This window comes from Bos indicus x Bos taurus, chromosome 3 (genome assembly GCF_003369695.1).
Source record: "Bos indicus x Bos taurus breed Angus x Brahman F1 hybrid chromosome 3, Bos_hybrid_MaternalHap_v2.0, whole genome shotgun sequence".
Taxonomy (NCBI): Eukaryota; Metazoa; Chordata; class Mammalia; order Artiodactyla; family Bovidae; genus Bos; species Bos indicus x Bos taurus.
The window spans coordinates 49,738,250-49,762,865 of NC_040078.1; the positions used below are offsets into that span (position 1 = coordinate 49,738,250).

Genomic DNA, 24,616 nt, shown 5'->3' on the forward strand with positions numbered 1-24,616 from the left:
AAAAATATAATCACTTCCTGCAACAATTTATTTATGAGACCATTTTTGCTGTCTGGTTTAACATAAACATTTACAGCTCATGAGCCTCTATTGGGCTTCCAACAACACATTATAATTTTTAAAAGTGTTCTGTGATCAAATATGGTGAGGAAACTCTCACATGTAGTGTAGTTTATTTCAAGCTAAGTGAGGAGAGTAGTTTTTAAAGAAGAGCCTGGACAGTAGTTATCAGATCCTAGAAAGGTCAAGAAGAATGAAAAAAGGGCAGTCAATATTAGTCACTCTTTATACTTACACACATTTGCAGAATTTGAAAGTATCTAAAACTGAAATTTATACCATTTCCAAAGATGAATGTGTCAGCATTTTTTCCTCTTCCATAGAAGGAGTGGGGGGTGGCGGGGGTGGGGTGGGCAGTGGAACTCATTCAAAATAACTATATACAGCAAAATACTTCTGATTTTGTATTCCCTGTTTTTGTCAACAAATAAATTTAGAAGATTAAGCTTTTTTTCTTCCAAAATTACGATGCCAGGGCAAAGGTATCATTCAGTATAATAAACAGTAAAATAAAGCTGTACAAGCACAGAAAGCATATAAATCATGCTCATACACATTTAAGAATTAAAATTACCTCAATAAATATGCTTTATGTAGCATAAATTGCTGTATGGAAGAGTAAGGAGTTTGAAAATGAAGAATCTAGGTTTTGGTGGAGGCCCCAAAACTTAGTACTACCTAAGATTTTCAACAAATCACCTATCTGAGTTGCTGTGAAGAGTAAAGTTTGGTGATGGTTTAGTTGCTAGGTCTTAATCTGACTCTGTGCGATCCCATGGACTGTAGCCTGCCAGGCTCCTCTGTCCATGGGATCCTCCAGGCAAGAATACTGGAGTGAGTTGCCATTTCCTTCTCCAGGAGATCCAGGGATTGAACCCAGGTCTCCTGCATTGCAGGCAGACTCTACCCACGGAGCTCCAAGGGAAGCCCAAAGGGGTTTACACATGTGAATTTTTGTTTTGGCCATGCCCCACGGCCAACAAGGTCTTAGTTCCTCCGCCAGGGATTGAACCTGTGTTCCCGCAGTGAAAGTGCCAAGTCCTAACCAGCGGACCTCCCAGGAATTCCCCTCTAAGTGTAAATTTTAAAAACATGACAGTGATGTTGCTGTGAAGTACATCATGAACTTGCCAGTGTTGTGAGAAGTGGGTTGTAAGGGGGAAAGAGAAGAGTCAGTATTTCTAAGTGACCTCACCTACTGGACATTTACTATGAGCCAAGTACTGTACTGCCAGCTGTCATAAGTTCTCTCATTAAGTCCTCACACTTACCCAACGTAGTAGTGTTGTATTAGGTGGAACACTGGGAACTAGCTATTTCAGTAGCTCAAAAATAGTTATCAGCAATATCACAAAGTTTAAACTATCAACCGCAGAAACGGGAGAAAGTGAAACACAGAGACTAAGTGACTTGTCTAAGTTAAACTAACCAGTACCTGATAAAGTCAGATTTGCAAGCCACCCAGGTTTATGTTTTTGCTGTTTAATATATCTGACTACTCTCAACAAAAGCAAAAATGTGTCGAGGAAAGCTCAGCAAATGTTAAATTCGCGGTTCCTACCAAGTCTACTACATATGAAATTTAATAGGAGTAAAATGACCAACCTAGATGGCATATTCAAAAGCAGAGACATTACTTTGCCAACAAAGGTCCGTCTAGTCAAAGCTATGGTTTTTCCAGTGATAATGTATGGATGTGAGAGTTGGACTGTGAAGAAAGCTGAGCGCCAAAGAATTGATGCTTTTGAACTGTGGGGTTGTAGAAAACTCTTGAGAGTCCCTTGGACTGCAAGGAGATCCAACCAGTCCATTCTGAAGGAGATCAGTCCTGGGTGTTCTTTGGAAGGACTGATGCTAAAGCTGAAACTCCAGTACTTTGGCCACCTCATGCGAAGAGTTGACTCATTGGAAAAGACTCTGATGCTGGGAGGGATTGGGGACAAGAGGAGAAGGGGACGACAGAGGATGAGATGGCTGGATGGCATCACACCGACTCGATGGACGTGAGTTTGAGTGAACTCCGGGAGTTGGTGATGGACAGGGAGGCCTGGCGTGCTGGGATTCATGGTGTCGCAAAGAGTCGGACACGACTGAGCAACTGAACTGAACTGAATTGAACTGAAAGAATCACAAACTCTAAGGGAACAGCGCATATCTTCCCTGATCTCACCAGTTTAAGCATTCTCTTTCATCTCATTTGGAAACTATGATATTCTTACAGTATTACTCACTGTTTCATATACTTAAATCGTATCGGGAACTACAGTTGAAGAATCTCAAGGGCAGAGATTAAGTCTTACTCTTTGACTTCACACACTGGCCAGCAAATAGAGTAAATCAATAGACCTTTAATCAATGGACGTGAAGAAAAATGAACAGTTTGGGGGAAAGCCCTTAAGAAGGGAAAGGAACTGCTTCTGAGAATTGAAACCGGCGGGCGTTTCAACTCCTCGGTACTTTCTCTTTTTAAAGCGGTATCTTAGGGCTATCACCAACGTGATAGCCCATTGGCTGGGAAGTGAGGCTGCTAGCGCAGCCGGTGGAAGGTGGAGCGGGCCGGCGCACCGCCCTCTGGCCGGCAGGGGGAGCCCTGCCGAGCGCTGGGCCCCGCGCTGGGCCCCGCGCCATGCCGCCCCGCCCCGCGTGCCCCGCGATCTCTCCGCCGCGCGCCCGCCTGCCGCCCGGCGCCACGCCCGCCGCAGGCCGAGGGCCAGTCACCCGCGGGCCGGCGCCCCGCAGCCCGCTCGCCGCCCCGCCCCGCCCGGCGCCGCCGCGGTACGGGTAACGGTTACGAAGCACTTTCTCCGCCGCAATTTCTGCTTAGTCATTGTCTTCCAGGAAACGGCTCCTCAGTTGGGAGTCCACTCTACCGCGGCGGCCGCTGTAGCAGAGAGCCGCAGCCATCAGTGCGTCTTTCCCGGCCGCAGCTCCGCCGCCGCCCGGTCGTCCTTGGGCCCGAGCGCAGGCCGGGGTCTCGCCGCGCGGGGCGAGCAGCCTCGCGCTTTGCTCTCCGGCCTCGGGCACCGCGTCCTGCGGGCGGCCTCCTTCCCCGCCTGCGGCCCCGTCACCGCCGGGCCCGCTCCGTCGGCTGCTGTCATGGGCACCGACAGCCGCGCGGCCGGAGCGCTCCTGGCGCGGGCCAGCACCCTGCACCTGCAGACCGGGAACCTGCTGAACTGGGGCCGCCTGCGGAAGAAGTGTCCGTCCACGCACAGCGAGGAGGTGAGAGCGGCGAGCGCGCCGGCTGAGACCGGCTCCAGGGACAGGCCGCGGGCCGGGCCGGGAGGCTCCGCGGGCGGGTGGTCGGGCTCCGGGCGCCGCGGCGGACGTGGGCGAGGCGCGCACCTGGGCTCCGCCTGCGAGAGGAAGCCGGGGCTGCTCTCTGCTCGATGTCGCGTCCGAACCTGCTGTTGGGGGCCACTGCGTCTTTACAAATTCGGCAGGTGCAACTTGATGAGGAGTGACGCCTCTTGTCAGTGCTCCCGGCTGATGACCAAACTCTCGAACCTATTGATTGGATAGCTCTCCCGGGCGAGGGGTCAGAGAGGGCCGATCCCGCGCTTCGTCCCCCTCCTTAGCTCACTCCCTTTCTCCCACGATGTCCAGGTAAAGAAAAATTGGGGGGATTAGCTTGCTGAAGACTCAGATGAGGTAGTAGTAATAATCCATTTAGCTTTAAGGGTGTTGACTGTAGTTTCTCTATGGCTCTGAGGCAAATGACTGAACACTCAAATCCGGCTTTGGAAAAAGGTATGTATTTCTCTTGCCGAAGATTAGTTTGGCAAAGACTGACCACTGTTTTGAAGTGGCAGGGAATAATCTGGAATTATACTCTCCTTGAATATTTGTTACATCGCTGGTCCTTCCTGAAATGAAGAGTTGATCATTACGCACAGTTAATTGCTGAGGCATGTTGGTGATATAGGACGGGTTTTAGTGTTAAAAAAAAAAAACAAACAATAAAACAAACTTTTAATTTAAGAGCTCTGTGACTTCGGGAAAGTTACCCTCGCGAGCCTATTTCCATGACTTGAAAGTTGGATTATATCATCAGCAGGTCACGGTGAGGAATAAAAGATCCTATATGAAACACCATGCAAGCATTTATCTCCCTTGCCATCTGGTTCAGAGAGATAAAACAAATCTTGATTAAAAGAAAAAATTCCTAAGCTATGTCAATTATGATGGTACCGACTGTGTTCCTAATCAGTTTTAAGTAAGATGTTGGTGATATACTAGGTAGTGGCTATAGCATCCCTCTGAGTATGAGTTGGACCCGTGCCCAGGCCTCCTGTTGGCAGTGAGGACCAATCGGGGGATGGTAACTCCTGGTTGCAACTTTAATAGGAATCAGAATCCATACTATATTCTGTGTCCAGGATGCAGCTCAGTTTGTCTCTCTTGTTTTTTTTTTTCTTTAAACACCCTCACTTGTGCTTTTTCTCCCAAAGATAGACACTTCTGTGTTTGTACTAGACCTTTAACTTCTCCAGGGTTGATGGTTCAATACAGCATTTTGCACATAGATAGTACTGGGTGACATTTTCTCTCTCTTATCTCACTCAACACATGCTAAAGTAGTAGTTTGAAGTTTGACTGTAAACCCAGTTAAAAAAAAAAGCATTTTGCCTTGACAGTCCATTTAATGGTTGCGTGCGTGCACACGCGCGCGCACACACACACACACACACACACAATCTTATGAAAAGATTTTACTATATACTATGTATTCTAATTTTTTCTTATTTTAATTTTTAAAACCTTGATCTGTTAATGCAGTAATGAGTTACACCCCTCAGTTTGAAAAATATTCTTCAAAAGACTAACTGTGATTTGTGTATTTTATTTTGGGTGAGGTGAAGGAGGGACAAAATTAAGAAATCTGAAAACTTTTGAGGAAAGCTTGGTGCTAGCATATGTGGAGAAAACGTGATTAGAATAGGAGAGGTGTGTTTTGTTTCTGTGTAAAGAACTTTGCAGCAACCAGAGCTGTAAACCAGAGATCGTTAAATTTCCTAAAAGGTCTTTTCTAGTCTAATGTTTTGTTTTTTAATTATTCTGTAATCTCGGCCCAGATTTTTTGTTTCACTGTAATTTTCTGAAATAAAATCTTGTGTTTTAAATGGGCCATTATTGGACTGTTTTGAACAGTTATTTGTTGTTAAGGTATTTGATCATGTAGGATTTATTTAAAACTCTGATACAACTCCAGATCTAATGATACACTAAATTATGATGATGCTCATCTTCCATGATACTATGTGTGGTAAGAATGAAGACAGCAGAGAACAAAAAAGTACAAAGTTAATGTTCATTCAGTATAGATAACATATAAAAGATTAAAAATCACCCAGTTTGTGATAGTGAGTGAATTTCTCATATTGTTATAACATTGGACTGTTCCATAATTTGTCCTGACAGAAGGGAGAGAACACTCTAAAAATATACTTATCTTTATGAATTGAGAAATTCATCTGGAAAGCCTTCCACCAGTTAACCATCTTACAAGAGGAAAATTTCTTAAAATTTCTCCCATGACTTGAGCCACAGCACTCCTGATAGAATTGTTGTTCCTGCTGCCTCAATTTTTATTAATTTTTTCAGAGAATATTGACTTGTAAATCTGTCTAAAATTATTATCAACTAATCATTTTTTATTTAATGGCTTAAATTTGATTATAAATATATAGACCCTGTAAATTGAATTCATGTGGGTTATTGTGGCTAGCACATGAATTACTGTTATATACTGTAAATCTTAAATAGGTGATTCTGAGCTCTTGATAAACCAGTTGCCCCTTGTAATTATCTATACTGAAATATAAGCAGTAAAGTTCTTATGTCGGTTTGTATCATAAGCACTCAGAGATCAGATAGTGAGTTCAGAAGTTTAATCTCTGTTGTTGGTGTTAGGAAAGTGCTTTTGCAATTCAGGGATGTGCTTCTAGTTACTCATTTATTTTTTCATTGATTGCCCACAGAATGCAAAGTACTGTGCCCTTGGTATTTATAAGGCAGTGATTTCAAACTGCTAGTGTTGGCCCATTTGTGGTCAGAAGTCAGTTCAATGATTCATGGAGCAACATATTTTTTCTAACTCGTAGAAGTCAGCAGACTATCTGGTATATAGTAAGCATAAATATTACGTTGTGAATTTTTGTTGTTATATGTATGTACGTCTGTACTCACTGTGTTAGTGTGTGTCTTATTTTGGACCACTATTAAATAAGTTGGAAATACACTGTCATAAGAGATAAAAGATAACTAGATACTTGAATGAATTTACAGAATACTACAATGTTAGTGTAAGGAAATTGTATAAGAAAACATTGATGACAGGTCTAAGGTCTACCTGCCTGTTAGGAAATGACTTATATGAACTGACTTTATGCAAGATGACTCCTGTGAGATACGACTATGGTGGTTTCTAGACTTTAGAGTACATTTTGATTACTTGGATGCTTCTTAAAATGAAAGTTTTGCTGCCCTTAGAAAGTGATTCAGCAGATCTAGGATGGGGCTCGGGAATTTAAACATTCATTGAACACCACAGGTGATTCTCATGTAGGCACATAGTGGTTAAGGTTCATTCTAGTCAGCTGCCCCTGGGCTTGATTACAGTTCCTCCACTTATAAATTTCCTTATTCTTGAAATTTTGTTTCTTTATGAATGCTTTTACATCTCAAAAGTTTACTTAAATTTTCATTAGTGTAAAAATACTTTTTAAATGATTAGATTACTGCTTTAGGTCAAGAACATTTGAGAATTAAGAGTAGGATAAAAACAGATATAAGTTGATCTTTGTTAAAGGAAACAAAACCTTGTAGAATTAAAATTTTGGTTTGTATCGTATTTCCTATGGGTATCTTCTTTTTCCTACTTATCAGACTAATATAGTCCTTTTTTAAAAAAAAACTTTAGGTGAAGGTTTATTTCAACCTTTTTTCATTGTAGAAGTACATAAAAAGTGTAGTGTATAGTTAACAGTTTCAAAATGCATTTCTTTTGCAGCTTCGAGATTGTATTCAAAAGACCTTAAATGAGTGGAGTTCCCAAATCAGCCCAGATTTGATCAGGGTGAGTGAACTGTGAATGAAGATATCGTGTAATAAGCAGGAAATTAATTTTCTCAGGTTTGATCAGGAAGTCAGATAGGCAACTAGCATGAAAATCACTGTGGTCCATTTGCTAAATGGCAGTTTGACCCAGTAGGCTTAAGCATGAAAGAGAAAATCCAACTCTGTAGTCAACTCTTCAGTAAGACAAGCTACTAAGATTCCACAGTCTTCTCAGAGTGTATTTAGTTCCAGTTTATATTTGGTCTAGTAGAGAAATGACTATCAAACAGTTCTGGTTTCTAGATCGCTTTGGTAGACTATAAGCAAAACATAGTTGCTAAAAATAATTTTGTGTCAGTTACTTATGAAACAGTAAGGAAGTGTTTCATTGAATATCAGTATATGGCTATTATCAAAAATGTTAATATACAAAACACAGTCTGTAAACCACTCTTTGGAATCCAGCTTAGCCAAAGGCTTGTCACAAATCACAGAGACTACTTAAAAAGTGGACATGTACTAAAAATAATTGTTTCCCTGAGCATACTGCAACTTTGTAACTAAAGGCGCTAGGCAGACATTCACTAATGTCTTCAGTCAGTCTCCTTTCTCAGAAGTGACCATTCACTCTGTGCTTGACTTGTAAATACTTAACATGTGGTCAGGCATTCTATGTTCAAGAATTATGGGAAAATCTTGTTTACTTTGTTTTAATTTTATAAATGTTAGCATGTTAGTGATTTTTATGTACCAATATTTTACATTTCACTCATTAACTACTCATTTTTATGCATTGGAATTGCCTTTACTTTGTTTCCATTGCATTCAGAAAAAAATATATTTTGGATTAAAATGTTTGTGATTGACATATGGGAAGTTTTTAACATGTCAATATCCAGAAGGAAAATACCACTTTTCATTGATTTCAGAGTAGAAGTATTGACTGTATTAATGGTTCTCACTCTTCACTTACTGCCCAGTTTGCTTGCTGGTTTGTTCATTTGTTTTTGGTCATACATCCTTCCCTCACCCCCGCCCTGAGTATCTCATCAAAATGAGACACTTTTTCCCAGAAAATGGACACACACATATATACACACAGCACTTTACCTTTATTTCAGGGCATTATAAACTTTCTGAAGCCAATCAGGTAAAGAACTTTATTGTCTTATGTGTTCTCTGCTTCTAAAGAGTGTTATGGACAATAGAAAATATATAGCTAAGTAAAAACATTAATTTTATATTTATTGTAAATATCATGTGTTTATTATAGGAGTTTCCAGATGTCTTGGAATGTACTGTATCTCATGCAGTAGAAAAGATAAATCCCGATGAAAGAGAAGAAATGAAAGTTTCTGGTAAAGTCCAGCCTTTACAGTTCATTTTGTTTTACAGTGGATAATAGGTTTTGTTAGGCATGGGGATAAGCCTTTCTTTGATTCTGGTAATAAGTAACTCGATCACTCAGTGTAGGAAATATAGAGATTCTTTATAACATAATTTTATATAGCCAGCTTTAAAGAAAGAGGTATAGGAGGTCACTGTTGGCTACTTTAGTCAAGGCAGAATAGAACTTCACCTCTTGATTTTATTCTCACTAATTTATGTGAGACATTATTAATCAGAGCAGTAGCAGAAGGTGTAAGAAAGAATAAAGGGAAGGCTTAAGAGCCATGTTCACCCGAAGCCAGCGTAAGTCCTCCCTTCCTGGTGTGACACTACTAAGCAATGGCTGAGGTCCCCTGGGAGCAGGGAAACCAGTCTGGGCAACAAGTCACATGAAGAAAAATAAAATACATACTGTACCCATTCAACAAAGGTGGAGGGAATCCTGCTACTTTCCAGAGATAGTGTTAAGTTCAAGGAATGAAAGCCGTTCTTGTTCTCAGCTTACAGTCAGCATAACATAGTCATTAAATACTTGAGCTTAACTAGATTGAAATTCCTGGATGTGCAGATTACTGACTGACATAATCTAGGGCTAACAAATGATTTAACATCTCTGAGCTCAGTTTCCTTATCTATAAAATGGGGATACACCTGTTTCTTAAGCTTCCTTGTGAGTTAGATGAAATAACAAAAGAAACACTTAGCATGGTTCTTGGCACAAAGTAAAGTGCCAGGTAACTGTTTCTTATTACTATTGGTGGCTGTGTTGTAGTTGTTGTCATTTTATTATTATTCTTATTAGGATGAACACATAAGATGAATTAAAGCATTGACTCTAATAACTACCATTTGTTGAATCTCACTTTATATCAGAGATTGTACTTGCCACATTATGGTTATATTTGTTCTATAGCATTTTCAAAACAATTCTGCAAGGTAGGTTTATTATCCCCATTATACAAGTGACATTAAATAACTTGAAAGCTGTCGTGTAGCAAGTAAATGGTTGAACCAGGAGTCCATCGAGGTATGCCTGACTACAGAACCCATTTCTTTTTGTTAATTTCACATTCCTGTTTGTGTTGAAAAGGTCATCAGAGCAGCATTTCTCTGTGGTGTATTGCAATTCATCATGGTGTAGATCCATCTTGGAACTCTAACAAGTTATCCTTGATTCCTGAAAGGCTTGAGATTTTTGATAAGCATCAAGTGCTTTCCTCTCTTCACCTACCTAAAAATGCCTCCTCTTTTGGAAAGAGGAGACCATCTCAAATGACACCCAATTCATAGCCAGTGGGGTAATGATGGGGAGGGTTTTCACAGAATATAATTACAGAGCTGAGTTGGAGCAAAGTGGTGAAGATTGACTCTCAGCTGGTAAGGAAGTTGTGATAGCTTTTAGATAGAGAAGTAACATGAGGAAAGCAATATTTTAGGAAGATTATCCAGCAGTAGAAAGGAAATGACAAAGGAAATGACAACAAGAAATGTTGTACAAAGAAAATTTGTTGTATATATTGAATGCCAGGCACTTTACATAAGTGTATTTCATTAACCCTGTTTTCTCTCTATTACCCTTTATGATTTTTCTCTCTTCTTGCTTTCCTATTACTCTATTTGTTGAGTAAATTTAGATTTTTGAACAGTGAGTTTATTACATAAAGTAAATATATACATATTTATATATATATACAATATATATAATGTTGAGTCAAATCAAGCCAGAGCTTCAATTTCATTTTGTTATGTATCAAATTAGCAAAAATATACATCTTTTTTTTAATAGCATCCTATATTGTTAGGAGAGCAACTTCTAACTTTTAATGGTCTGGTAACCTGAGACAATTTTTTTTAAGTAAGAGATAAATAAAACAAGACTAACAAAAGAATCATATCCTTTGACTCATAATTACATTTCTGATCTTCAGAAATGCTTCAGGCATAAAGTTGAACAGAGAGTTACCATAGATATTATTCATTAAAAATACAGAGTACAGGGAATTCCCTGGCAGTCTAGTGACTGGACTCTCTGCTTTCACTGCCAAGGACCTAAGTTTGACCCTTGGTCAGGGAACTAAAATCCCACAAGCTACAGAGCCAAAAAAAAAAAAATAAAAGCAAAAGAAAAGTACAGAGTACATAAAAATCTAAACAGTAATTGCTTTGGGAGATGAGACTCTTGGCAGTTTACCTAAATATTGCATAGAAATATAAAAAAAATATTTGTTACATAAGGGTGATAAACCAAATACATAGAAGTACAAAATATATACTATGTTTCATATGACCAAGAACTTGAAGGTACTGTTGTCTAAAATTGAAAATGATTGTATTAGGAAAGTAGAATTGTGAGATATTTGTTTGTTTGGGTTTTTTGGTTTTGTTTTTTCAATTTTCTTCTCATTACAAGCAATTTAATTTAATCTTTATATAGACTTTAATTTATTGGAGAAAGTATATAATGTGGTGGTGGTTTAGTCACTAAGTCGTGTCTGACTCTTGCAAACTCATGGACTGTAGTCTACCAGGCTCCTCTCTCCATGGGATTTCCCAGGCAAAAATACTGCAGGGGGTTCCCATCTCCTTCTCCAGGGGATCTTCCCAACCCGGGGAGGGAACCCAGGGCTCCTGCATTGCAGGCAGATTCTTTACTGATGGAGCTACCAGGAAAGCCCAGGTATATAATATGCTCCATTAATGTTTAATTCTTAAAAATATATATTTTGAATGCTTCTATATTTATCTGCCCTGCTTTCCAATAAAGGAGAATTAATATTTGCCTTTTTGTTTTGACAATCAGATACTTGTTGGCAACTAGCATATCTTTTTAAAATTACCATGGAAATATACTTTTAGGTCTTAAAACTATAAAACAGTGCAGCTAGGGAAGGAAAAAATTCATTCAGGATTATCTGTTCTTAGTATTTTAGCAGTGTTACTGCTGTGTAGTAGAATGTTATTCAAATATAATAATCTGTTTTGTTGTTTTTGTCACTCAGCAAAACTGTTCATTGTAGGATCAAACTCTTCATCATCGACTAGAAATGCAGTCGACATGGGTAAGCAAAATTTTAACTTTTATTTTCATAGTGAATCTTAAATTACTGTAAGTGTATTAATTATATCTTGTGTTCAGGTCTAGTTAAAAAAAAAAAAAAAAGCTCATTGCAATTTACCTTTTCAAGTTCTAGCCTAATTTCTTAAGGCTTCTGTGGAAATCACATCAACCAATGTAAGGTCATATTTTGATATATATAAGAGGAATGTAAAAGATGTAACATAATTACATGTGAACTATATATTTGGAGATAGAAATTCTCTTTAGTCATATTCTTAACTTTTTTAGTACTACAGGTGAAATATCAAAAGAATAACAGCAAAAACAGCATTTTTATCTATTTTCATCACATGGTGAGGTTACTATATAGCATTATAATTAATGAGTATTTTTTCTTTTAAAACATTCTTCTTGTATTTACATACATTGAACAGTTAAATAACTAGCTGTTTAATATAACTATGGAAGGAACAAAAATTGTTAAAAATAAACTCATTTTTATAAAAACTAAGAAGTTATCTATATCGATTGTTGTTTAGTTGCTAAGTCGTATCTGACTCTTTCGCAGTCCCTTAAACTGTATAGCCCGACAGGCTCCTCTGTCCATGGGATTTCCCAGGCAAGAATACTGGGGTGAGTTGTCATTTCCTCCTCCAGGGGATCTTCCTGATTCAGGGATCGAACCTGCATCTCCTGCTTGGGCGACAGTTTATCACTGAGCCACCTAGATTAATGTGTAAGTTAAGGCCATAAATTCAGTTTTTCATAGTCTCAAGCTTATTCTTCGCTATGACTACCAGTTACAGGGTTTCCCAGGTGGCATTAGTGGTAAAGAACCCACCGCCAATGCAAGAGATGTAAGAGACTTGGGTTTGATCCCTGGGTTAGAAAGATCGCGTGGAGGAGGGCATGGCAACCCACTCTTGTATTCCTGCCTGGAGAAGCCCATGGACAGTGGAACCTAGCAGTCCATAGGATCCCAAAGGTCAGACACGACTGAAGCAATTTAGCATGCTCGCACAGCACACCCAACAATTATAGACTATTAGGTCAGAAGCTACCAAAAAGTCCTGGGGCCTAGGAAACATGGAGCCTATAGTAGTTGTGAGTTTCCCCAGGAATGAGGCAAGTCAAGGAAACCCACATGTCTGCTGCACAGACCAAGTAGATGAACGGACACTCGTTGTTTTGAAAAAGATGGAAATGTTATACATGACAGGTAAATTATGAAACCTAATGAAATAATCTGTTACACAAAATACTAGTGAACTATGGGTAGAATTCAGTGGGGGAGAAAGGACATTAGAAACAACTTGCCTTTATTACGTACAAACGTTTGTCTTCTTTGTGTTTTCCTTTGCATCAGCCTGTTCAGTCCTTGGAGTTGCACAGCTGGATTCTGTGATCATTGCTTCACCTCCTATTGAAGATGGAGTTAATCTTTCCTTGGAACATTTGCAGCCTTACTGGGAAGAATTACAAAACTTAGTTCAGAGCAAAAAGATTGTTGCTATTGGTACCTCTGATCTGGACAAAACCCAGTTGGAGCAGCTGTATCAGTGGGCACAGGTAAAGGACGTCCGCATCCCGAGCACCCCAGGAGCAGCCTGTCCCTTACAGTCTTTGCTGCATCCCATTAAACATCATGCACATAGCAGACACCACTGTGGGGGGCCTGTTCCAAATATGGGGATTTTGAGGCAGACTTTGACAGAAAACTCTAGAAAATGTGTGTTGAAACATTCATAGCCAAATGAATTAAGGCTCTTTCCTTCAGTTTTGGAACTATGTGATAAAAATATTATGTTTTCCTTTAGGTATTATTAGACCATGGTTCTAGTAAGAGAATATCATATATAACATATATTTTGCCCTGTTATTTAAAGACATGTAAGACCTTCAGTTCACATAACTTGATATGGAGTAGGAGTCATAAATTAATGACTCCCACTCTCTGGCCTAATAACCTACACAATTATTAGGGAAGTTGCTTACAAGTAGTTTACCTTTACTGTCTGTATTTTCTTTATTCCTTTTACTTCATCCCCAGCCTTTTCATTTTCTTCTGGGCAGGAAAACCTGGAGAAAAGTTGCCTCCTTGTCCCTTTGACTTGGTGATAGCCAGAATGTGGCTAAGATTCTGCTGAATCGCTAAGATCACTTGGGTGATCTGAAATGTATCTGTAAATTAACCAGAGCATCTATTAGAAATGACCTAATTCTTCTCTTTTTCAAATGTATATGATTAATAACCATATTATATATTTCAGCATTAAATATATGTGTCATTTGTATTTGATCCTCTAAGATATCTCCTTTCTAGGTGGAACCATCACACTTAGAATCATGTTTGTCTTCAAGGCAGATATATTAGATGGCAGGTTCTAGCATGAGACTTTTGAATAGTGTAGTAATATATTGGCTTATTCCCCTCTCCTTAGAGCTATTTTTCCCTTTCCTTTTACCAGTACCATGAGTCAGAAAAGTATATATTAATAAATATATTCAAATAAAAACTACAATGAGGTATTACTTCAAACCAATCAAAATGGCTATCATCAAAAAAATCTACAAACAATAAATGCCAGAGAGGATATGGAGAAAAGGGAACCCTCTTGCACTGTTGGTAAGAATGTAAATTGATACAGCCACAATGGAGAACAGTATGGAGATTCCTTAAAAACTAAGAATAAAACTACCATATGACACAGCAATCCTACTACTGGGCTTATACCCTGAGAAAACCACAATTCAAAAAGGCACATGTAAAAAAAAAAAAAAAAGGCACATGTACCCGCAATGTTCACTGCAGAAATATGTACAGTAGACAGGACATGGAAGCAATCTAGATGTCTGTTGACAAATGAATGGTTAAAGAAGTTGTTGTACATATAAACAATGGAATATTACTCAGCCATAAAAGAAATGAATTTGGGTTAGTTATAGTTAGGTGGATGAACCTAGAACTGTTCGAGTGAAGTAAGTCAGAAAGAGAAAAACAAATATCATATACTAACGCATATATAGATATACACACACACACAAACATTTGTTTATATATATGGAATCTAGAGAAATGGTACTGATAGACCTGTTTGCAGGGAAGGAATGGAGATGCAAATGTAGAGAATTGGCTTGTGGACACAGCAGGGGAAGGAGAGGGTGGGATGAATTGAGAAAGTGGCATTGACATATATACACTGCTCCTGCTGCTATTTTGTCCCTAAGTCATGTCCAACTCTTCAGGACCCCATGGACTGTAGCCCACCAATCTCCCCTGTCCGTGGAATTTCCCCCTCAAGAATACTGGAGTGGGTTGCCGTTTCCTTCTACAGGGGATCTTCCCGACCTAGGGATCGAATCTGCATCTCCTGCTTGGCAGGTGGATTCTTTACCACTTAGCCACCTGGGAAGCATATATACACTGCCATGTGTAAAATAGATAAACTAGTTGGAAGCCACTTTATGACACAGACCAACCTGGGGCTCTGTGACAACTTAGAGGGGTGGGATGGAGAGGTGGGGTTGGAGGGACACTCAAGAGGGCAGGGATACTTATATAGTCATGACTGATCTGCATGGTTTTATATAAGGCAGAAACCAACACAACATTGTAGAGCAATTATCCTCCAATTAAAAAATAAATTTTAAAAAATCTGGCACAAGTATGCTGCTGCTGCTGCTAAGTCACTTCAGTCGTGTCCGACTCTGTGCAACCCGATAGATGACAGCCCACCAGGCTCCTGCGTCCCTGGGATTCTCCAGGCAAGAACACTGGAGTGGGCTGCCGTTTCCTTCTCCAATGCATGAAAGTGAAAAGTGAAAGTGAAGTCACTCAGTAAGTGTCTGACTCTTCGCTACCCCATGGACTGCAGCCTACCAGGCTCCTCCGCCCATGGGATTTTCCAGGCAAGTGTACTGGAGTGGGGTGCCATTGCCTTCTCCAGGCACAAGTATAAGTAAAAGTAAAAAATAAATTCATGTAAAAATAAACTTGAAGCACTGTAAAATGCGATATTTCATATGTTCTAAAATTGAGTCCTTTTATTGCTTTCTACTTTTCGAAGTACTTAATTTAAAGGAGATGTCATGATTTTTCTTTTTCACTTCTAGGTAAAACCAAATAGTAATCAAGTTAATCTTGCCTCCTGCTGTGTGATGCCACCTGATTTGACTGCATTTGCTAAACAGTTTGACATACAGCTATTGACTCATAATGATCCAAAAGGTAAGACTAAGATTTTCATTTGTAGAGATTGATCAGTTGCTTTTATTTTATAAGAAGCTACTTGTTAAAATTTAATTTTTAATTGTATAGTGATAAAGATACAATGCTGTCACCTAGAAATATTCTTAATAGTTAAAAATACATACACCTTTATTTTAGTTTCAGAAAGCTTTAATTTTGTCTTTGTACCAATGGGAAAAGAAATGAAGAGATCACTTCCTGAACATCCAGTCTGCTCAGATTTATAAATACTAAGCTACACAGAGAAGATCTTGTAAGATACTCTAAGTAGTGTCACATATAATATAGTACAGCAGAGATTGCACCAAAAGGCCACTTAATTAAAGAGGATAAATACCTGGAAAAAGCAGCACATAAAATTTAATTTGAAACTTAAGCATCTTAGGATGGGTATTTGATTAGGTATTTTATTAATCATTACTACCAAGACATATATGTTTGATGTTAATCAGAAATTTTATTTGATTAATGAGAATGGCTTGTCTGCCTTTTGTAGGATATGTTTTTATCAACATTTTACAAGATAAGTTGGAAAGCTGGGAGGATAGTGTTTTACACTTTAGTTACTAGCAGTCTGCTCCATTTTCATTTTTTCACAGTTTCATAGCGAGCAGAGTTGGGGTTTTACTAAGTAAATATACAGGCTGTATGAGATAGTTCTTTTTGGTATAGTCAAGTGAGAGCTATCTTGTGAAAGTTTCAAATTTCTATGACACTTTCCCTGGTAGCTCAGACAGTAAAGCCTCTGCCTACAATACGGGAGACCGGGGTTCAATCCCTGGGTCAGGAAGATCCCCTGGAGAAGGAAATGGCAACCCACTCCAGTATTCTTGCCTGGAAAATCCCATGGACTGAGGAGCCTGGTAGGCTACAGTCCATGGGGTCGCAGAGTCGGACACGACTGAGCGACTTCACTTTCACTTTTATAGAAGTTCTCATTTAATAAAAATTGGAGGAAATTTTATTTTATAGGTGATTCCTAAAGAAAAACTTTCAGTTTTTACTTTCATTTCTAAAAAATGGCATTTGTATAGGTGGTGTGATTCCCTTTATTTTTAGGATGCTTATGGATAACTTCTTAAACCTTATTATAAACAGTCTGCCTCATTCTCTTTTTTTTTTTTTTTTTAACTGTTTTATAGGAAGTGGGGGAGGAGTTTTAATAGTTATTCTTTCTCAAATGCTAGGCAGCATGCTACATGCCTCAGAGATTGTAACTCTCACAACTGAAACTGGACATTTTATGGATGAGGAAATAGAGCCTTAGAGTTTAAGAAACTCCTCAAGGTCACCCAGCTTGGCCTAGCCTGAAGTCTGAACTTAGAGCTAGGTCCTGAGTGAATTTGGAGTCTTTTCCCCACTCTCTCTCTGATTGAAACGTTAGTATTGTAGTATTTCAGGTCCGAAACTTTACTTTCTTATCAGCCTCCATTTAAATCATACCAGAATAGGACATAGTTACTTTTACCTCCCGTCTCTAGCAGAGCTTTCATGCATAAGTAATTAGATTCATTTTTTTGAAAAAAGGTCATTTTAGTGAAAATCCACCAAAGAATTGCTGTGCTGATTTGTTCTGAAATATAAGCTATTTAAAATTTAAATTCCTATGTGTTGGCATATATTATATAATTTTTCTATTTACTTTGTGGAGGCTCTTCCAACTGTAATTATCACCAACAGCAGTTGTTACAAACAGCTGATCGATGAGCCTGTACCCCATTTGAGCTCCACTTGAAAAACACATAATTCTTTTTCCAGTGGGAAAGGAAATAGGAAAAGTGTAAGGTGTCTAGTGTTTTATTTCCATTTATCTAAATGTGGGCATGTGGATTATGTGCTAATACATCATCATGGAAAAATATACTACACATGTATAGGAGAAGAGAAATTTAATCCTTTTGGAGAGAGTGTGTTTTTGTTTTACCAGTGTAATTTGACTTTAGGATATCTCTTTAATTTAATTCTAAACCCTTTAGGTAGAATTTATAGTCTGATCCTGCATATACTATAAATGGAGCTTCAGACACTTTGATCTGTAATGAAGCAGTTCTCTTAAAAGTTTTGTCATGTTTACTGATTCTAAAGATATAACATTAGTTGAATTAAAAGAATGTAGTTAGTAAATAACATAGTTTTCTGATTTTGTGTAGGATTTATTTTTTAAGCAAGCAAGTTGTAAAACATTTAACTTTATTTGTCATCTAAAATAGAATCTTGTTTATAAGTCACCTAAAGGCCTTCCTCTCTTCTGTAATTACCCTTATTCCTCAGGAAGGTTTATTTTCCATTATTCTTTGTCCTAGAAGTTGTGGTAACAGTTTAACTACAGTCAGAGTACAATTGTCAAGTATGTGATTCTGACTTAGGAGCTTTCCTTTTTTTATTGGCCTTACTCCTCTCCTCACTCCCATTAAGTCTATACTATGCCTCATTCCCTCAGGGTTCCTCGATTAGACAATCTGAAAAACAGATCCACGAACAGAAATATTTGGGAAATTACCATTTTATTTATGAAAACTACGTTTACTAGCTGTGTGACCTTGGGCAAGTTATCTAATGTCTCTGCATCGATTTCTCCCTGCAAAGGAGAATTATATCCATCTCTTGGGGTTAACATATGGATTAAAAGAGTTAATACATGTGAAGTACTTAGAAAAGTGCCTGGCACATGACAGTAGCTAATATTTACTGAGAGTTTAGTATTGATGTTATTCAGATATCACAGCAGTTCATTTTGGGGCAGGCAGGTTCTTTGACATTCCCAAATCATATTGCATAGATGGTCATCTAATCCCTATCTGTAGGATTGGTTCTGACCCAAGTGGAATCTTTCCATATTGACTGATTTCTTCAGTAGACCATGTGCCAGGCATTCTAAGTACTAGAAATACAGGCCCAAGGCAGGAAAATCTCAGCTGTCATGGAATTTATATTCTGATGGGAGGAGACACAAATAAGATAAATGTTGAATGTGATAAATGGTGGTGTGTGCCATGGAGAAAAGTTGCCTGAGGAAGAAGAGTGCCCAGCTTAGGGGGTGTTGTTTTATATAGGACGGTTGGGGAGGCCTCTGTCCTAGGGTACATTAATCACAGACCTCCAAGAAGGGATAGAGCCATGTGGGTGTCTTGAAGAAGAGTGCTCAGGGAAGAGGGAGCAGCCAATTCAAAGCCCCCGAGGTAGAAATATGTTTGAGGATTTCAGGCTACAGCTATGAGGCCAGGGTGACTAGAGAGGAAGAAGTGAGGAGGGGAGTTGTAAATCAGCAATGGTAGAGGTCTTAGATATAAATGTGGAATTAGAAAATAATGATTTCATCAAAGAGATGCAGATTAAAAGATAACCATCGGGAAAGATTTTTTAAATGATTGCTGGTGCTGGTGAGGATATGGTAAGATTGGCACTCCAGTATCAAGTGTGAAGCACAGTCTTTCTGAAAAGCGATTGGCAATACACCATGTATCAAACCTTCCAAAGGTACTTGTACTTTGACCTTGTCATTCCATAGCCAGGCATGCATTTTAAGGATGTTCATCAAGCTTTATTTTTATTAGCAAAATATTAGGAAAAATCTATTTTTTTTGCCAACAATAAGAAAATGTAGAAATTATATCTATAAAATATTGGGAGAATTATGAAAAATGCTTTCACAGAATAATTACATGGGAAACTATCCATAATATACGTGAAAAAATAAATTAGGCTATAACTACAGTATGATTTCTGATTTTTAAGATATGGATACATACATACATATAAATATATACGGAAAAAGTAGTTTGATGGAAATACACGGTAGTGAAATGGTCCATGTTTTTCCTTTTGTCCTTTTTCTTTATTGTCCTTGACTGCACATTGGGATCACCTGGAGATTGTCAAAAAAACACAAGTATTCAGGCTCCTCTCACCAGAAATTATGAGTTGAACTGGCTGCGTTACAGGTGTAGATACTTTCTAAAGAACTACCTGGGTTTTTCTGGTATTCTGGTTCATATTCGTAGCACACATTGAGGATAAATATTCAGTTTTGAGGTGTTTCTTTTGTTGTATTTAAATGCTTACCTACATAGTAAAGTGCTTTGATTTCAAGTTTAACAATTTGGGTTTTTATTTGTTGTTTGTTTTAAGAACTGCTTTCTGAAGCAAGTTTCCAAGAAGCACTTCAGGAGAGCATCCCTGACATTCGAGCACACGAGTGGGTGCCTCTGTGGCTACTGCGGTACTCAGTCATTGTTAAAAGTAGAGGAATTATCAAATCAAAAGGCTACATCTTACAAGCTAAAAGAAAGGGTTCGTAACTGCAGCTTAGGATCATAACCTACTGACCTGTATTTTCCTTGAATATAAGATAACATGGAGCTGTGTAAAAAACTAATTACTGCCTGTAAGTGTGTCATGGAGGCAGATATTCTTTAGTTATATTTGACAATATGTTATCTGTCAAGTTTGAATACTTCTCTTGCTTCCATATCAGTTCACTCACATGAACCACTATATTGTTTTCATTAAACTATTGTTTTCTAATTGAAATTGTCTATGAAGAATATACTTGCAATATATTTTCCCTTTATTTTTATGACAATAGCAATCAAGAAAATTTGTCATTAGATATATTTTGGCCTAGGCATCAGGGTAATATATATACATATTTTTTATTTCTAAAAAATTCATTAATTGCTTCTTACTCTATAGTATAACTAAGCAATTTAATTACAATTGTTAAAACTGAAATACTGGAAGATATTTTTTCTGTCATTGATAAGATGATTATATCTCAGACTCACTGGAGTAGCTGGGATCTACTAATAGTGTAAATAAAAGTCCTTTCTTCACTACATGAATGGAAACTTACATTTTTTAATGTGTCCTTGCTTGTAGTTTACCTGCAATGACTTAAGCTGAATTCTGTGCCATAATTGCTCTTGCTTTTATTACAAGGACAGACCAAAGTAAATATGTAAAGGAGACTAGGAGCTTTGATCTTATTGTTTGGGGACTTTATAAAAGCAGCTATTGTCACGTCTAGATTCTTTTTAATTCTCAATCTGTCCTTAGTCTCTTTCTACTCATTCACGAATATTCAATAAGTATTGAGCGATTGCCATGTGCTGGGCACTGTGGGCTCTGGAAGGAGGAAGGAGGGAGCACAGGGATGAAGAAACAATTAAGTAAAATATGCAATACTTGTTCCCTTCTAGTAACCAACTACAAGGGACTAAAAGCCAGAAAAGAGGTCAAAAAAATCTTTAGTTCAGGGGCAGTGTTGTCTATTTAGACAACTTTGTTTGAGATACAGTCTTAACTATTGAAAAGCAGAAGAGTATAACCAAAACTTGAAAGCTAAAAGAGACTGTGTATTATTTAATATGATTCCTCATTAGGTTAAGAACCAGAAAATAGCAAATAAGTTGTGACCTTTGGCATATACTGTTGGTCTCTGTGATTCTATAAATTTGTATCTGTGACCCAGATAGTTTGAAAAATTTTTTTTAAATCTCTTGTATCTCAATTAATACTTTTAAACCATGTATTTTAACATATGGTTTGTAAAACTAAGCTAATGATAATATATATATTTATACATACACACATATATACATACACACACATACACATACATATACATCTACACACATGTATGTAACTCATATAAAACTAATTTGCCCAAGTTTTTTCAGCTTAGGGAAAAGAGCTGTGATTCCATATTCAAAATAAACACATTAAAAATCAATATTATATAAACAAACAAGACTCTTCTCCTATCCTAAGTAAGGTTTTGTGGTTTACTAGTTGGATTATTCGGAGAACGCAATGGCACCCCACTCCAGTACTCTTGCCTGGAAAATCCCGTGGATGGAGGAGCCTGGTAGGCTGCAGTCCATGGGGTTGCTAGGAGTCGGACATGACTGAGCGACTTCACTTTGACTTTTCACTTTCATGCACTGGAGAAGGAAATGGCAATCCACTCCAGTGTTCTTGCCTGGAGAATCCCAGGGACAGGGGAGCCTGCTGGGCTGCTGTCTCTGGGGTCGCACAGAGTCAGACACGACTGAAGCGACTTAGCAGTAGCAGTAGTTGGATAATTTGATTAGAATTGTAATGTGAAATCAGCTGATTCACCTGCTAAAACTTGTTTAGACTTTCAGCTTCCTAAAGCCTTCTGTAGCCTTTATATTAATTGTATGTAATGTTATTAAGTATACATAGTTAACTTTTTAATTTAGAAATGTACATTTTTTCATGTAACATAAGTCTTAAATGCTCATTTTAATTTAAGCCTATACAGTGAATTGGGCAAGATATTTAACAAGGTACTTAAATATCACATTTATTATTTTTTAAAACCCTAGGCTTACAAAAGTGGATTTTTAAAAGGTTATTTTGAAAACAGGAAAAAAAAAAACAAAAACGTATATTGCCAATATATCCAGACTTCAGGGGGACCTTTTTGTGTGCTTTTTCACCAACTCTTGACAAGGAACCAATATTATAGATTTATTTCATGAAGAAGATCATGTATGGCTTTTTTTAAATGTGTTTTTTGTTTTGCTTCTATACCTTTAATTTCTGTTCTTGAATAACCTTTCTTTAAAAAACTGGTTTTTTAAGGCTTTATCTTCTAAGCTGATATTCACTTCTTTATTTGGTGAACTGTCAGAATATAGTGAATGCTTTCAAATATTGAAGGATTTAATGTTTAAAAAGCCATAAAATAAAGAGTGATGATACTACCAAATAATTGCTTAAAACTGAAAGCTAAGTGAGCAATAGTGTATATAACAGATTTGTTTTTCTGGGGAGATGTGTATCCAGTGACCCAAGGTATAAAGAATTTATATAACTTTTTTTCCAGTAAACATGACAAGAAGCTGCAGCTTATTATTATATGTCCAAAATACACTGGAGCCTTATTTTAAAATAATGTGCTGTAACTTGTAATTTGTTCTGTAATGAGTCTGTTTTGAATTCTCATCTAAGAAACTGTAGTCTAAAAAAGGACCCAGGTGTCTTATAAAATGTGTTTTCATGTAGTGTGAATTCTGAAGACCACATTGTGCCAGTATGATAATAGAGCATCCAACAACCGCTGCTAGAAATTGAATCACGAATAACAGCTAATAATTTTTCCATTCACAGGAACATTTAGACAGCTGTGTGAAATGAAAAGTGAAGTTATTCTATTATGAATAAATGATAAGACTTTTCCCTACCACAGCCTAATAGTAACTGAAATAGGATCTTGATTTTCAGTGATAAAGGTCTAAGGCTCATTTAATTGTGTCTCTTTTTAGAACCTAAAAAGTTCAAGTTTAGAACTTCTTAAGTTTAAACTTAAGAAAGTTTAGAAGTCTCTCTAACTTTTCCACCCAGATTCAATATTTAGGAATGTAAGCAGTTGAGAGAGAGAGAGAGAGATAGTGTGTGTGTGTGTGTGTATATACACAATATGTGAGTTTTATTTTTTAAAAATATGTACTATAACTTTTATTAATTTTTTATAGTTTTCAGAGTAAGAAATATACTTAGGAGGGGGAAATGTTTTAATTAGATAATTCTACTTTTATGTGTCTTTAGTAGTATACTATAAAGGCAAAATATAATGCATCATTAAATATTTATAAGTTTTAATTTTAACTATATTATGAACTTAAAGTATAAGTTGTATATTTTTTAATTGAGTTGTTGCAATAATTGTAAGCATCTTGAAACATTGATTTTGAACTGTTTAAAGTCAAACTGAGTATGATTTGGAAATAAATTATGATAAAAATTTAAACTTCCAAGCCATAAAGTTATTCATACGTTCATTCAATAAAGATGTATTGAATGCCTGCTATGTGCCAGGCACTGTGCAAGGTGTTGGCAGAAAGACAGAGATGAAAACAGCCCTCTCTTCAAAGAGCAGATAAGTATATTTGAGGGGCGAGAGAGATTTCAATGTGAACAAGAGCAATAAAGGGCTGCATGTGTTGTTAATGATAAAAGCCGTGAAAGGGGAGTAGGGTCATATGGAAGGAATGGGACTGCTGGGAAGCAGAGTGAGAATACGTAAGAAAAATTCCCTGAAGAAACTAGCCTTAGAGTTAGGGTCATAGAGTGGGATGTGGGGTGTGCCTGGTTTATATTCAATAAATACACTTACACTGAATGATGAAACAGTTTATATATAAACTTCAGAAATTCAGTGAAAACACTTTCTTCAAGAGCTTATTCTTATCAGATAGAAAGGAATGGCTTCTAGTGAGACAAGAGTAGGTAAGGTTTGAAAAGTCACATTTTATAAAAGACAAAAACTTGTGCCAGTCCCCTAGACATGTTAGAGTATGTCTTATGTAGTTTCACTACCAGAAACGTCAGACAAAACCTTAATATGTATCCCTGAGCAATGAATAAATGTATAAAATGTTCTACAAGATTTTGGTCTGTGTTTTGGTTTCATTATCTTAAGAAGGTTCATGTTTTACAATAAGCATCACTTATTTGGACTTAGCTTTGTTTTCTCTATTTCTTTACTCACTATTGATTCTTGCATCCTATTCCATTCACATTTACTTTGTTCTTAATTATATCCTTAGTAATTCTTTCACTAAAAGTCTTTGGGCAGTAAACTTCCTAGGTTTTGTTTGTCTCAAAATGTCTTTGTTAACAATCTTAAATGGTCATTTGACATTATAGAATTCTAAGTTTCCAAACACTTTCTCTCAGCATCTTGAATATAATATTCCATTGATTTCCAGCATTTATACTCTTGCTAATGAGAATCTGGATTTTCTTCCCTAGAAATAATCTGTTTTTCCCTC

General features: G+C 37.5%; 1 protein-coding gene across 1 annotated transcript; it reads left to right on the forward strand.

Moving 5' to 3' along the window:
• Window positions 1–2,793: 2,793 nt before the first annotated feature.
• Window positions 2,794–24,231, forward strand: GCLM (glutamate-cysteine ligase modifier subunit). The gene is made up of 7 exons (XM_027536460.1): window positions 2,794–3,282; window positions 7,073–7,138; window positions 8,393–8,477; window positions 11,508–11,567; window positions 12,933–13,135; window positions 15,680–15,794; window positions 19,944–24,231. Exons 1-7 carry the CDS (start codon window positions 3,157–3,159, stop codon window positions 20,111–20,113), a joined length of 825 nt encoding a protein of 274 aa, XP_027392261.1. The 5' UTR covers window positions 2,794–3,156; the 3' UTR covers window positions 20,114–24,231.
• Window positions 24,232–24,616: the final 385 nt, after the last annotated feature.